Source organism: Crotalus tigris, unplaced genomic scaffold (genome assembly GCF_016545835.1).
Source record: "Crotalus tigris isolate CLP2741 ecotype Arizona unplaced genomic scaffold, ASM1654583v1 scf7180000017903.3850313, whole genome shotgun sequence".
In the NCBI taxonomy this organism is placed as follows: domain Eukaryota; kingdom Metazoa; phylum Chordata; class Lepidosauria; order Squamata; family Viperidae; genus Crotalus; species Crotalus tigris.
In genome coordinates, this window is record NW_024096713.1 from 966,585 (window position 1) to 982,637 (window position 16,053).

The following is a 16,053-nucleotide window of genomic DNA, read 5'->3' on the forward strand; positions in this document are numbered from 1 at the left end:
TGAGATGTTAGCTATTAGGGATCCATAGATTTCGACACTATCAGGTTTGCGAAGTCCTCTCTTATTTTTACGGTAATCTCCATGGGGCAACCGAAACAAATCAAAATAAATAAACCCGAGAGGAGCGGAAGCTAAACTCAACTGCCAGTAACTCTAGCAATTTCAAATGGACGGATAATCACGTGCCTTTTTCCTCCGGAAGTAGACGTGGCCGGCTTCTTTGGGCGTGTGATGATTGGTAGTTGCCGGCCGTCTCGGACGGGTTCCCGTAAAGAATGAAGCGGCGAAAGCCGGAGCCCCGGAGAGGGGCTGTGCTGGTGCGCCTGTTGCTGTGGGGGCTTCTGGAAGCCAAGGCGGCCACGGCCGAGGGCAGCAGGTCCCTCCCGCAGTTTAACGACGACGTGTCTTTCCGAGTCAACTGGCCGGGCAGAGAATTCATCCTGGTGGGTGGCTGGTTGGAGAAGGGAATTTAGACTGGGAGAACTAGACGGACCCGGGGAGGAAAGGGATGAGAAGCAGGAAGAGAGACCAATATATGGGGAAGCGGAGAGAGCCGGGTCGGGACTGGCCAGTTAGCAGGTTTTCGTAAGATTGCTCGATCTGAAGTGAAGAATTACGGACGACCGCCAGGTTGTTGCAAAGAGAGACCGCGGTTTTTAACTCTTTGCTGTTCCCTTATACTGTAGTCATTCATGCTTTGCTACTTAAGATTTGGTAGTTGTAGGCTTTTGCGTTTTTAATCTGAAAACTCGAAACGTTGCTAGCTACTTGGTAACACTGGTTGGTTCTAGAATATTGCTCGGCAGTAGTCTTTCTTCCTTTTGCTAATGAGCTAACGTGGCTGGGCTGTCTTCCCTTTTTTTTTTTTTGAAGAGACGGGATTGATCTGTCCGTGTTTGTCAGTTCCTGTACGTAATGGAGCCTTTGTGTGCCAAGACACTTTCTCACACCAAAGGCGAGCTTGTCTTCTACTGCCAGTCATCTGACTGTTTACTCATATGGATACTGTAGACCACTCAGTACCGGATAGCCTCTATGTCTGTGGAACACTGAATGAAATTGGATGGCTGGTATGATCCAGCAGGGTTGCGCTTTACCCTTGAAGTTGCTATTACCCTGCCAAAAATTCTATCATTTTTTTTAAAGTCCATCCTAGTTGTCTTGAAGGGCTTGAAGAAAACCGTTAGACCTTAAGTATGCTTGAATTTTCACAACTCTGGAAATAGCAGCAGAATGGGAAGTTACTGTGATCAGGGAATGGAAGGCTGATGATGACATAGGAAGCAGGTGTTCATATTCCATCTCTTTTCTCTATTCATTTATCTGAACCCAGATCACTGTGTTTCAGTTTGTATCATGGCAATGGTATGGTTTTTAATGTTAGAATGGTTATACTGTTTGTTATCATCAATTTGTCAAAAAGCCATATATCAAAGATTTGAAGAAGAAATTGGGCAAAATATAATATACATTAAATTTCAGAAATATAGATTTTGCATAATTTATTATAAATGTTTGTTTCCAATATTAGAGTTTACGATAAAAGCAATTGTTGTATACTAGTTACTTGTATGATCTTTGAATCTTTTTCCAATTAATTCTGATCAGCGAATTATAAGTATCAGTTTCCTTTGATATCAATGGAACTTAACTATGATTGTGTCTTACATTTGAAGAATCATATTTATTCATCCTTAGAGCCCTCATTCACTTACTTTCATTAAAAGTGAGTTGCATGTTTCTAACTCTAAAAAACATCTAAGTTTCTAACTAAGGCTATGCATTTTTTCAGATCTGACTCACAAGAGATGCTTCCAAATGTCAAGGGGTATGAATCTACCTATTGGTAATTCACTGCAGCCACTGAATTCTGGAAACATGTTTTGCTAATGTGCCCAAGCTTTGCATCCCTGTTCTTTCCTGTTCCAAAAGATCTCTTCTGAATCAAAACTGAAACACTATGACCTTTTCGATAACCACGGAATATAAATGTTAACAGGTATTTAAGAATGTGTCATAGGGTAGCTTACATTTTGGTTCAGACAAGCTGTTTGTGCTTTGAAAGGGAGCTTGCTTTAAAATTTCATCCGTAAACATGACACTGCTTGCATCTTAATCAAATGGTTTATTTAACAATGGTGTTTTCTGTAGCTCTAAGTGTAGACCCAAATACTATATATTCTTTGCAGTAGCAAGTCAGCAAACTCATTTTTATCTACCAAAGGCCCACTTGCTTCTTAGTAATGTTTGTTTCTGTGTTTCTTCCCCTTAAGCCTACTGCTGGGGTTCTATACAAAGAAGATTATTACATCATTATGACAACAGCAGATAAAGAAAAATACAAGTGCATTCTTCCAGTATTAGCTAATGGAGATGAGGCAAGTATACCAATTATAGAAACTAACAATAAGTGTTGCATAAAATATTTCAGATGCACAGAAGGAATTAAATCCAATACAATAGCATGGTTCTTTAATTGCTGTGAATTATTAGCATGTTAGCTAGGTATGTAACTTCACATAGGGATGTTTAAATTGATAATTGGCAAAAGATATCTTATGTTAAAAATTAAATACGCAACATAAAATGCACTTGTTGAATTTGAGTATAGTCTTGAAAGTGTATGTTTTAAGAGCCATCTATACTCCAAATTCTTTTGGAGAGTGATTTAATTTGTGATATAAAATCTTATTATAAAATTGGCTCAATACATTAAACAGAATTTGTCATATCTATTACTAGCATGTTTTTATTTACATTAGGCTACTGAGATATCAATTAAAATCCTTGGACAAATAAGCAATATTATGCTGATAATTTAATCTAGCTGTTAATTTTTTTGATATTAGGAAATAATATTTTTTATAGATGGTTCTATAAAGGGTGAGCCTTTACAATATAGGTCAGGCATGTCAAACTTGCGATTATTTCCCCATTGCCAGCAATGGGATGGGTGTGATTTCGGCGTGACGCATGTGGCCCGCAGGCCTGCAGTTTGACATGCCTGGAATAGGTCACAATATGGTCACAAATGACATATATTAACTTAGTAAAGATTTATGCTGTAAAAACTATCCTGCAAAATTCAAAAGCAGTTTAATTCAGGGAAGATATGGCTGGTGTTTATATGGAAAAGATGTTCATAAATTCTTCTTCAGATAGTTTAATGGTTCTTTAGATCCTGTTCAATTTCTTTAATTTGAACTGAAGAAATTCAAATGGAATCTTGTTCAGTTTTTGAGAAAGTTTATGGTATTCTGTTGCATGAATAATATGAGTATAAGTATTAACTATCTGATAAATATGAAAGCTGGTTTGGGCCTTGGGTTTATAAATTCTTGATTTATTTTCTAGTAATTCGTTTTTTTCTGTAAATTTTTAGAAATGTAATAAAATAAATACATATAGTACATATACAATTAATAAATTTGCTAATTTGAATTCATTTGAAATAATAATTCAATCTAATTATTCTTATTTTAGGAGGAAGAAAAAGATTATAAAGGACTAAGCCCAGCTGAACTGTTGGAACCTCTGTTCAAGCAAAGTAGTTGCTCTTATAGAGTATGTTTACTTTGGTTTGAGATAAGTAGTTCTAAATCCCCCCAAAATTGAGCTAAACACTTATAAATTTGATATGCTACATAGAAATTTGTATTACTTTCCTGTGAAGTTTATTAGCTTTTATTTTAAAAATGTACATATAAAGAAAAACATTCAGAGAAAGAGATATAGTAAATGTGAAAGAGAAGAGAAAAGAAAGAAATAAGAGACAAAAAGGGCATAGAAAAAAGAAAGAGAAAATAGAAGATCAGGAAACATGAAAAGAAATATAAAAAGATCTTCCAGTCTTGGCAATTATACATATAATCATAACCAAATCTAAGTTTACATCATATTTCCTTTCTTTCTGTAACCTATTATTTGTAATCATCAATATCCGAGGACATTTTCTTTTTTATGGAGAAAGTCCATATAAGGTTTTCAAGCATTTATGAATATCAGTAATGGCCTTTCCCTAACAAAGAAGTCAGTTTGGCCATCTTGGCAAGTTCTGACAATTTCACCATTAACCATTTCTCCATGGTGGATAATGCAGAATCTTTCCATCTTTGTACATATAATAGTCTCGCCACAGGAATTATATACTAAAATAATCTTCCATGACTCTTTTCTAGCTGTATTCATTCATGAGTCCTGAAATGAAAACTTCTAGCTGCAATTGAATATTAATCTTTAAAATCCTCTTTATTCCTGTGTTTCTTTGAATCTAAAATTATTTAGCTTTTACATGTTCCATCAAGCATGATACAATATCCCTTCATTTACAGCATACATTTGGAATGACTTTTTACATTCTAGATCAGGCATGTCAAACTTGCGATGTCACGTGACATCGCGTGACGTATCGCAACTTTTTTCCCATTGCCGGCAATGGGGTGGGCCGCGGTTTCAGCGTGATGCATCCGGCCCATGGGCCAGCAATTTGACGTGCCTGTTCTAGATCATTTCTCTGGCATTATTTGCCAATAATACCTCATTTTATAACAATTCTCTTTAATGTAAATGGTCAACCCTTTTAAATTGTTAATTTGACTGTCTAAAATCAGAATATATGTGTCAATTCATGGAATATATTTTTAGATTGAATCATACTGGACTTATGAAGTTTGTCATGGTAAACACATTCGCCAGTATCACGAAGAGAAAGAAACTGGGCAGGTATGTATAATTTCATCCTCAAATATATTAAAAAACATTAAACTAGCATTTTTGTTCTAAAGTTTGGATCCTTCTAACTTATTACTTTAACAAAGATTAAATCATTGGAGGAGAAGTAATGGTTATGAAAACAAATGAAAATGTCTTTCTTGTTTATAGAAAATAAATATTCAAGAATATTATCTTGGAAATATGCTGAGAAAGAGCCCACCACTAGATCCAGGTGGGTTACTTTGCTTTTAAGTGCTAATGAATAAAATAGGAAGAGTGGCCCATGTTACGCTGTTATTCCACGAGCTGCACTTGCTGCTGGCTTGCTTTTGCATGCAATTCAAGGTGTTGGTTATCACCTTTAAAGCCATGCAGGCTAACTGAGGAACTGTCTGACCTCAATGAGATTGGGCTGCCCCACTTACGCTAACAGAAGGCGCATGCTTTGGTCAAGGAATTTCAGCTGGCAGGGTCCAGAAGAGTGCCGGTCCTTTGGTACATCTTGTCCCCCAAGGTGAGATCTGCTTCCATCCTTCTGACCTTCCGTTAGGGCTCGAAGACCTGGCTCTGCGAGTTGACTGGAGTCCCAACAAGGGTGTATCATGCTGGAGATGGCTGACAGATTAAGTGAAGACCACACCTCCCCCCCCCCCATGTACCCTGCTTCCTTCCTCCCTATCTTTTTAATTGTAATCTTCATTGGTATTAGAACTATTTATTCTTAATGGTTTTACTGGCTTTTATTGTTGTAAGCCACCCAGAGTTGCCTCGAAAGATGGGCAGCAAACAAATGAAATAAATAAATAGCTATTATGACTTAATCATGAAAGAAAGTAGTAAGAGCAAACCTTAAAGAATACACCTTCTCTAATTCTCAGTGAAAATGTGATTCCAGTAGAAGTTAAACTTTGTTGATTACCTCTTTTTTTTCATTTTCTCATACAGGCAGTCCTCAATTTACAACTGTTACTGAGCCTGGAATTAGAGTAGTAAATCGTGGTTGTTAGTAGTCACTACATGACTGAATCTGATTTTACAACCTTTTTTTGATAGTCATTAAGTAAACACCATGGTTTTTAAACAAACATTGCAGTCGTTAACTGAACCCATTTTTCCAGTGGATGTTTTTTGCCAGGAACTGAAAGTAAACACTGGAAACCCCCCAAAAACACTGTCACATGACTGCAGAATGCTGCAAAAAGGTCATAAATGCAAGCCAGTTGCCAAGTACCCAAAATGTGATCACATGATTCCACGGGCGGTTGGAATTGGCATTTTGAAAATGTATCTCAAGTAGTTCTGGGAAGGTCCATTGTAACTTTGAATGGTTGCTAAGAGAGGACTATTTGTATACTGATGTTATGTTGCTGTTTGATTCCTTGCTTAGAAAGAATTAGTCAGTTACATGATAGCATGAGGAATTATTTATTTAGCATATGGCATATCATACATGGACTAGCAATATAAATTAACATTTCAGCTAGATTAGTAGAACCCAATAAAATATAAATGTCAAAAAGATCTATGTTCAAATATCAATGTCTAGGCCAGGGGTGTCAAACTTGCAATGTCACATGACGTGTCGCAATGTATCACAACTTGTTTTCCATTGCCGGCAATAGAGTGGGCGCGGTTTCGCCATGACGCCTCCGGCCCACAGGCCAGCAGTTTGACACCCCTGGTCTAGGCCATCTAAACATTGAAGGGTAGCATTGTTTATATTTTAAAAAATCAGATACTGGACCAGTATATGCCCTCAGCTTACACTCAGGCACGATGTGATCTACAGTTTGATGTGGGACCCCACAATCACACTGAGGGGAGGACACTATACCCCATTTATAGGGTCCCAGCAGACACCATGTGGAATGTGAATCCGATTCAGCATTGTTCATTGCATTCAGTGACCCATTTGGCTTTCCATTGGGAATTGATGTTAAAGTTGTTGGGCAGAAGTTGTAACGCTGGTGGTGCTGTGTGGCTCAGAACAGGATGTCAGCAAATTGAAGTGGTTTTAATACATCCACTTATAATCCTCATGGTATCATTAAGTCTAACTTACTAGTATAGCAGCTGTTAAGCCAAACGGGCACAGTATCTCCTCTATACGGCAGCTCAAGGCAGCTTACAGATTATAAAAACAAATAGAAGAATAATATATTGAAGTATTAAAACCATACAAAATAAAAAAATTAAATTATACAGAAACCAAAACTGTGAGATGTGTAGCATTTTCTGCACGCTACTATATTATAATATATATAATATATATGAGAGCCAGTTTAGTCTAGTGGCTAAGACACCAGACTAGAAAGCAAGCGACCATGAGTTCAAGTCCCATCTTAGCCTGAAAGCCAGCTGGGTGGCCTTGGCTCAGTCCCTCTCTTTTTCTGCCCAACTCACTTCACAGGGTTGTTGTTGTGGGGGAAAAGGAGAAAGGTGTGTTTGATGGGTTCGCCACCTTGAGTTTTTTGTGAAAATAATAAAGGTGAGATATCAATAAATGAATAAATAAGATAATAAATGAATTCTATATTCTCCTCAGCAAAGCTCACAGATGAAAAATAAGCCCAAGGTACTTCTTTTTGTTTAACATTTTCTGAAAATGCCCGTTCATGCATTTGCACTTTTTCATACTTATTGAATCAAATCAAGATCCTCAAACCTATAACTAATAATTTATCTTTGAATAGCTTTACCATCTTATTCCATACTGACTCAGTCAAATATTGGAATTGTGCTAAAAGAAAACATTTCAAAAGATTTAGTTTTCTGGTATAGAGAAATGAAAATACAGATATTGGTTACTGATGGTAAGTAGAGTCTTTTTTTCTCAATATTTTCCAGATCAGGAAGAAAATGAAATTGAAAAAGATACTGCAAAAGAGGCAAGTGAGAAATATGGAATTTCACTTATGCCATTGCCAACTTTTTTTTAGTAATTCATATCTGCTCTTAAATTTCTATAGTTCCACTTTTCATAGTGGTTAATGCATGCTTGCTTTTCTTGTAGCGTAAGATATAAGATAATACTGACAAATGTGGTTTTGTTTATTTATTCAATTTGGTTCCATCCAACTTCAAATATCTCTGGGCAGCTTACAATATACTAGACATAACTAAACCAATATAATAAGAAGAAACAAACAACAAAACCAAACTAGACCAGAAGAAAAAGAACAAGATGGTAAACCCATCTGACCACCACCAACATGCAGCAGAGGGGGTTCCAGCTGGCCTAGCCCAAGACCTGGAGGAATAGTGAGGTCTTTGTAGTCCTCCAGGCACCAACAAGATGGGAGCCTTATTACAGAAAATGATGTCAAAAAAGTTATTAATAAGTAAATAAATCTCTTAGTATTTTTGACTATATTCAGACCATTTGGTTTTCTATATGGTGAAGGACTATTTGTATCACTTTCCAAGATAATGCTTATGTTTCTCTCTATATTTTACAAATCTAGATTCCGACAAAAAATATAGAAGGACAGATGACCCCATATTTTCCTGTAGGAATGGGAAATGGCACACCTTGTAGCCTGAGACAAAACCTTCCCAGATCAAGCTCAGTGATGTATGTCTGCCACCCAGAAGCAAAGCATGAGATACTTTCTGTGGCTGAAGTCACTACATGTGAATATGAAGTGGTTATTTTGACTCCTTTGTTATGCAGCCATCCTAAATATAGGTAAGGAATTGAGATAACAGCTATCATTGTAGGCTAGAGTTAAAGTAAAATATTCTGTAACTTTTTTTTTATTCTTATCACTAGTTCTTAGTAGTATTTCCATATTATTGTCTCAAAGGTGCTTTTTTTAAGGGGCAACTGGACTTTCTTGTTTTTCTTTGAAGACGTTTTGCTTCTCATCCAAGAACCTTCTTCAGCTCTGGATGGTGGGGAATGACCAGCTGTCTACAAGGAATATTAATCCTTCCATTCCCCACATCCAGTCATTGCTGATAAAGCTTCTTGGATGAGAAGCGAAACATCTTCAAAGAAAAACAAGTAAGTCCAGTTGCCTCTTGAAAAAGCACTTTTGAGATAACCATGACCTAGATGACTGAGAATCTCCATAGACACTTCCAGATTATTGCTTTAGCTGAGGTTTACTTAACTCTTACAAAATGAAGTACTGAAGACAAGTTCTGTCCTTTCCCCCTTATAAAATATGGGATCACTTATCCATAGTATATTATTTCTGTGCTACCTTTTCCTGCTTGGTATTTGTATTTCTTATATCCAAGAATGCTTGCCTCACTTTTACCAGGCATAGCTAGAAAGAAGGCAGTGGACTTAACCAGACAAACAGGACAGATAATACATTTTAGCTTTTTTAAATATTGCACTCCCAAGCTATGATTTAAAACGTGATTCCTATGTGGTATTTTCCTATGATCACCCATGTATGCCAAATTCATACATACCAATAGAAATCTTAGGTACCTATAGCATTATACTAAAATATCACCTCAACACAAAATACTCTGGATAGACTTAGGTGCATTTTCTTTCTACTTTATCTGAATATGCATTACATTATGAGCCATCGCATAATGTGAGTATTGAAAAGCTTAGTATAAACTCTTCTTATTCTTTGAACAGATTCAGAGCTTCCCCCGTGAATGACATATTTTGCCAGTCACTACCAGGATCACCACTTAAACCCCATAAATTGGAACATCTAGAACAGCAGCAAGAAATGATGAAGATGCCATTTAGAAGAGCCAAAGAGGTTGGCAACTGGAAGTGTGGGCACTGATGTCACAAATGGGGCATTAATTGCAACTAGTCTCTATCATATCTGGCTTTTTTGTTACTATATGTGTAAATACTATTTAAAAAGAAAAAAGAAAACACTTACAAAGCTGTTCTACTCCAGATGACTTTGGATGGCAAATAACAAAAAATATGAAAATAATTAATCAAGAAAAGTACAGTAATTAACCTGAGGGGAATAATCCATATCCTGGCACACATACTATTCATTAGCAGCTATGGAGCCTCATAAACCCCTTTTAAATCAGTTCTGAATCTTCCTGCCTTTGACATCAGTGGATGACCTAATATTGTCAAAGAGGGAGAAGGCTTCTTTATTGCTATATTATTTATGTTATGCTTGCTCTTATATACCTCTCAGACAAAATAAAAGTTATTTTTTCTGTTTGTGTGCATTAAGTTAGTATATAGAAGCAAAGAAGATTGTGAAATTGACACATTAATAATTATTACATTAGAGCAGCCATGGCTTTGTTGCCTGGATATAACAGAAATTTTAAACAAACATAGCTGGAGAGCATTAAATTAAAAAAAGCATTCAGGTTTAGAGCACTGCATACCTTGAATTTTTTCTTGCATTTATATATTGTAATTTGGTCACTGAAATTAATATTTTATGTATTTAAGACTACAGTCTGAGTGTAGCATGTTGTGGCTATTTTCTGGTAAAGGCTGAGGATGCTGACTAAGGCTCAACTGGCATTAATCTTAATGTACATGGAAGGAAACATCAGTTGTCTTTAAATCTTAATAATTTTAATTTGCAGGAAGAAATTAATTCAGCAAAAGAAGAAAAATTTTCCTCCTTCCACAAGCCAGTTGCTGTTGGAACCTCCCAGCTCTTAACAGTTGGAACAACACACATCTCCAAACTGACAGATGAACAGCTGATTAAAGAATTTCTTAGTGGGTCTTATTGTTTCCATGGGGTGAGAAACACAATTTATGAATGGTTTTTTACACATATTTTTATATCATTTGCAGGATTTATATAAAATTCAGTTGGACATGGAAGCAGTTTTCTATATCTCAGAACAGATTTTATGAGGCTTATACATATCTGTTTCTGAAAGAATTATAATACTTTAAAAATTGCCCCGATGAGAGTCTCAAACAGGTTCCACTCATACTTCTATTACCTTCAGTGTACAGTTTCATTAAAAAATATCTGAATTTTATAAATACGTACTCAGTTTGTGTATGGATCACATTTTCCCTGAAATTTTAGAATGTAGCTCTCAAAAAGCTTCTCCTTGCTGTAATTTTTCCAAATTTAAGGAATTCTTGGGATCACCCAGAGAAAAGACAACTCATGGGGTTTTTATTCATATCATAATCAAGGATAAAAGGCTATTGAACTCTCTACCAAATGGACTCAAATGGACTTAATCAGATAATTAGGCATCCCTATTCATTTAATACGTCTAAAAATAACTTAAATCCCCTCCCAATTTTTCTGCTTTCAAAGCAATGTATTGTTTTATTTCCTAATTGCTTTACTGTTCTGAGATTAACTTTCTCTCTGCCAATAACATGTCACTTTTACTAATATAAATGTGTCCCTACCCTAAAAGGTAGTTGCTGCTAATTTCCTCCAGAAGTTAATTATCAGGAAGAGAATGTCCAGAGGCAGTTTATGCCTATCTTCTCCATTTTGTCACATATATTTTTTTGGAAATAACTTGCACCCTTAAATTATTCTCATTCATAATACAGAGTATTGGGCATATATGGGTGTCAAGCATTAGAACATCCCTTCTGAGTTCCAAATGTAGCTACTCTGAGTTCAGAACGCTTTTCGGCATATGAATAGGGAAAGGGAGAAGGAATAGTTAACTTAAATCTTAAGGAAAACAATGTATGAGTTGGAAGTGAATGCATTGCATACATTTTTTACTATCCCAAGAGCTTATAATCTAATATTCAATTTTAATGCATGTTTCAAAATAAAATTAGAATTTTGCAATACAGAAATTGAATTATCAGATGGAGTAGAGGGAATTATTTAAGCAATGCTGTCTGTCAGACTAGAATAAGTACTAATCAGTCTAGTTCTTATGGTGACCAATCTATTTCTGGGCCTTACAATTTGGGCCTGAACTATAAGTACAGAAGGCTGTGTAATTTCAATCTTGTTAATTTGCATATTTTGTACAAATAATAGTAAAAATTATTTGTAATAATGTTGTAAAGAAAATCTCATCATGAGCCCAGAAATCACCTTTTCACCCTTTTATCTCAAAAACCTTTGCAAAGCACATTTCATAGAGTAAAATTGTCTAAGCTTCCATAACATAGCAAAGTGGAAATTGTGGCTTATTTAATTTCAATTTGGGCTAGGACCTGGCTAGAAACCAGGAAAGTGTAAGTTCTAGTCTTGCTTTAAGCATGAACACCACCTTGAGTTATTTATAAAAATAATAAGGGTAAAATAAAAATACATAAAATATATTATTTGTTGTGCTACTGAATTTTATTCTGTCTAAATATTATAAACGTGCTTCTCTTTCAGGGTGTTGGCTGGTGGAGGTATGAATTCTGTTATGGCAAGTACGTGCATCAGTATCACAAGGTATATAAATCACTGGTAGACTGTTCCACTAGATGGCTACATGTTCCTGTTTTTGTCTATAAAGAAGAATTTGAAAGTACAAATTTAAAATTTATGAATTCACTATTGGGCTGTATAAAGATGAAACACAGGAAGTCACCTAGTACTATATTAGATCTTTGGCCCATCTAATGCAGCATTCTGCCCTGGAGGTAAACTGTTCAGCACTGCATGCAGGTAACTGCCTGGCTTGGAACCCAAAATGGACAGGAACATTCATTTGTCACCCCTCCTTTTTCCCCTCCCTTTTTTGTCTTTTTTTAATTTCCCCCCAAGAAGTCAGAGAAGAGGAAGGTGATATATTATTCCTATTTTTAATCTATTTTTATTGTACATAGTATCTTTTCTTCTCTCATCTCAAAACCTTTTCAGGACTGTTTTGGCCAGAAATACGAAACATTTTTGAAAATATTTTCCCTTTCATTTCTGTCCATTTCAGATTTTCTCTTTTTATCCCCTCCTGCATTTATCCTCTCTCTGGGCATTCTCCTCAGAGTGAAATCAAGCCAAGAGCAACATCTTGCTCAACCTACATAAACTGAGGGCAGTTATTTTGGGTTTCAGAGAGAAATCTTTACAACCTGCCTACCCTGGGACCTATTACATGCAAAACACATGCAGCTGCATCAAGCTATAACTGTATGAGGTTCATGCTATAATAAAAATGAATCAATATTCAGTTACGTGCTTTGGTCTCTCTCTGATATTGTTAATCCAGGATGGACATGCCAGTAGCTAGGCATTAAAGCAATGTAACATTTAGGTGGTTAGAGATGCTACTTTAATTCTGCCTCATAATGTCATAAATGCTAAGAATGGACTGTTGGATACTTGCCATGAAGGGTTTTTTCAGTTTGTTATGATGGGGGTGTCCAAGCATACTTAATAGCTCTTATTGCTCAAGAGGAAATGGATAGTATGACTTAAAGTCTATTACACTACCCATTCCTGGATCCTCCTTCCTGTCTTCATTCAGCTCACTACTAAGAATAGCAGAACATGTTCATCAAGACATAACTAAAGATGAACAAAGGAAAAACAGATTGTTATAGTTCATTAAAACCATTGCCATTTAAATATAATGGGGAAAGGCTAGCTGAAGCAATTGGGTTCATGTGGGTATTTTTACCATATGGAAACAGTCATGATATTGATTATTGTCTACTTTAGAATTTCTGTTTAAGGTGTATAAAATACAGAATTATGCATAAATTTTTAAATTACCAAGAAAATATGTTACTTATTTTAGGATAAAGAAAATGGCAAAACTACTATAGTTGTGGGCACATGGAACAAAGAGGAACATCTTGAATGGACACAAAAGAATGTGGCTAGAACATATCACCAGAAAGACGATGACCTGCAAACAGTCAAGTATGCACAATTTGATTCTAAAATGATGGCTTAGAAAGAGGGTTGCTGCTTTGTTGTAGCACTTGTAATAATAAGTGTAGAGTGCAGCTGATTTTTAAGTCCCAGTTTTAGTATCCAACCAGGGCTGGAATCTTCAATGTTTTATAATATTGTATCTCATGCTTTTAAATTTTTAGATGCCCCTTCACTTTATCTTTGATACTAAGCCAGAAAAATATTTATCAGCCCATCTATAGATGGATGGATGAGTAATTGCTTATGACTGCCTTTCTAAGAAATGCTGGTTGTAAAGATGGATTGTATATTATATTCTTTTGTACTGAAGACATATTTGGAATAAACAAAAATAATTAAATTTTAAATGCAAGGTATCTATAAGTGCCAAATATTGTATAGTTTTCTGATCTTCAACTCTAGTTGACAGTTTTTGTACATTTTATGGTAATTGTATAGAAGACAAATATGAAGGGTCTAAGCTTTGGACCTTATGCAGTGAGTTTTAAATGTGATTATTGCAATCAGAGTCTAAGTTGTAACTTTCCTGACAGAATGGTGTCTCACTACTATGGCAATGGAGATGTTTGTGACTTAACTGACAAACCTCGACAAGTGACGGTGAGATTGAAGTGAGTTACACTTAAACAGTTTGTACTAACTAATTGAGCTATATTTGTTTCCTAAGGAAAAGATGCCTGGAACCTTAAAGTGACCTTGTTTTCCTTTACTAGTTATTAGGCACAATCCATGTTTATCTCTTACAAATAATTTGAGAATTACCTGCAAGGCAAGTGCTAGCACTGAGGATCTTACCTAGTTGGATAATAAAATGTTTGCAAGAAAACAACCAAGCTCAAAGAAAACCATCCAATCCTGAGCTACAGTTATTCTCTTCCAAACACCAGGTTCACTGGGAAATATTACCTAAAAGCGTAATTCTTTGCTCTATTACAGCAAGACTTGCATCATCTTTAGAGATGATTTATAGGCCAAATATACCAACTGGAAATCTTGGAGCTTGAGGAACCATTTTCTTAATCTATTTTGTCTACTAACAAACTTCCCTGTTTTAAGGTGCAAAGAATCTGACTCTCCTCATGCAGTTACTATATATATGGTGGAGCCTCATTCCTGCCAGTATATTCTTGGGGTATGTTTTTGAAATCTTGATCTAAACTATGTTGATTTCTGGGAGAAAAATCTCCCATGGAAAATGTATTTCACCTAGAAAAACACGAAAGTTCTGGTACTAAACCTGTAATTTTTCATTAATATATATATACTAAAGGACCTAATGCCTTCTGTAATATGACACAGTACATTTTTCTAGAGAATTAGGAATTAAGTGAAGTGACAACAATGTGGCATATTTAATATCAGATCTTATGACAAAAATGTTGGTAGGCAAAGTGATTTAAAAAATACTGCAGTTAGACGACACACACCCCAAAATTAAAAATAGCATTAGTTTAAATCAGGGGTAGTAAACCTTGGCTCTTTTATGACTCGTGGACTTCAACTCCCAGAATTAGCTTAGCTGGCTCAGGAATTCTGGGAGTTGAAGTCCACAGGTCATAAAAGAGCCAAGGTTGACTACCCCTGGTTTAAATTATTGTAATAATACGGAGAAAGACTGAGAGACAGGGCAAAGAAATGCTACCCATGGAATGGTCAAATAAGCGAGGGCATAGCCCATAGCTGCATAATGGGACTAAGAAGGGACCCTTCCTAGCTTCTCGAGATATAAAGGAGATAGAATGAGATTTGTATGTTCAGACTTGCAAGATTCTGTAAATGTAGCCTTACAAGTAGAATTAGCCTGTCTGGTCATGTTTCCTATCTTGTGTGCCCATGAAAGCTGGTAGATATTTTTTTTAATGTTTGCAAAAACACATTTTATCCCAAATAAAGTATTTAAATGTTAAAAATATTGGGCACAATTCAGCCAGATCTTTAAGACCTTTACAGACTCTGTTAATTAAAATGTAGTTTTGAGCAAGGATGTAACTTTTTTCAGAGTCTTATTGAAAAAACAAAGTGTCCAAAAGGTTTGACAGGTCATATTCTGATTGCATGGTAATCCTCAAATACAGCATTATCTTTCTCTAACTCCAAAGCATTAGTTTTATGAGCACTAACCCCATTGTAACCTTTTGGTTACAGTTGCTTAATTTGATTTTTTTCATGACTTAGTTTGTTCAATTGCATTGTGACTAATACCTTTGTAAACTTTTTTTTTCCAGGTAGAGTCACCAGTTATCTGTAAAATTCTGGATACAGCAGATGAATATGGACTGCTTTCTGTGCCAAGTTAATGACATGGTAAATTATTAGACATTCAGAGCCACAAAGCTGAAGGAAAAGTACACCTGCAGTTCTCCTTGTGAACCAATTGTGAAAAAAGTACAGAATCACAAGAATTCACCAGCAGACAGAAAGAAAAAAACTATTGTGAATTATTTTGTGAATATTATATGTATATAAGAGACTATTGAGATAAACTTTTAAAAAGTAAAAAATATATAATCTTGGACACTTTCATTTACTCTCTAATACAGAATGGAGTCTCTCATAATATTTT

General features: G+C 35.6%; 1 protein-coding gene across 2 annotated transcripts; it reads left to right on the plus strand.

Moving 5' to 3' along the window:
• The first annotated feature begins 190 nt into the window (after positions 1-190).
• On the plus strand, positions 191-16,013 carry ERLEC1 (endoplasmic reticulum lectin 1). Of its 2 annotated transcripts, XM_039344323.1 has the most exons (15): positions 306-443; positions 1,793-1,999; positions 2,274-2,378; positions 3,484-3,564; positions 4,645-4,722; positions 4,882-4,945; positions 7,561-7,601; positions 8,178-8,401; positions 9,317-9,446; positions 10,258-10,419; positions 12,003-12,062; positions 13,351-13,475; positions 14,024-14,101; positions 14,547-14,622; positions 15,716-16,013. In XM_039344323.1, exons 3-15 carry the CDS (start codon positions 2,316-2,318, stop codon positions 15,785-15,787), a joined length of 1,254 nt encoding a protein of 417 aa, XP_039200257.1. In that variant the 5' UTR covers positions 306-443; positions 1,793-1,999; positions 2,274-2,315; the 3' UTR covers positions 15,788-16,013. The 2 variants fall into 2 exon arrangements, with proteins under 2 accessions (XP_039200256.1, XP_039200257.1); XM_039344322.1 differs by lacking the exon at positions 1,793-1,999 and having other exon boundaries at positions 191-443.
• Positions 16,014-16,053: the final 40 nt, after the last annotated feature.

Excerpts from the sequence above, each read along its gene's own strand:
- ERLEC1 (XM_039344322.1), top strand. The coding sequence starts at position 276 with ATGAAGCGGCGAAAGCCGGAGCCCCGGAGAGGGGCTGTGCTGGTGCGC. Across the intron at positions 4,723-4,881 it reads AAGAGAAAGAAACTGGGCAG|AAAATAAATATTCAAGAATA; the intron begins GTATGTATAATT and ends TCTTGTTTATAG. Across the intron at positions 7,602-8,177 it reads AAAAAGATACTGCAAAAGAG|ATTCCGACAAAAAATATAGA; the intron begins GCAAGTGAGAAA and ends TTACAAATCTAG.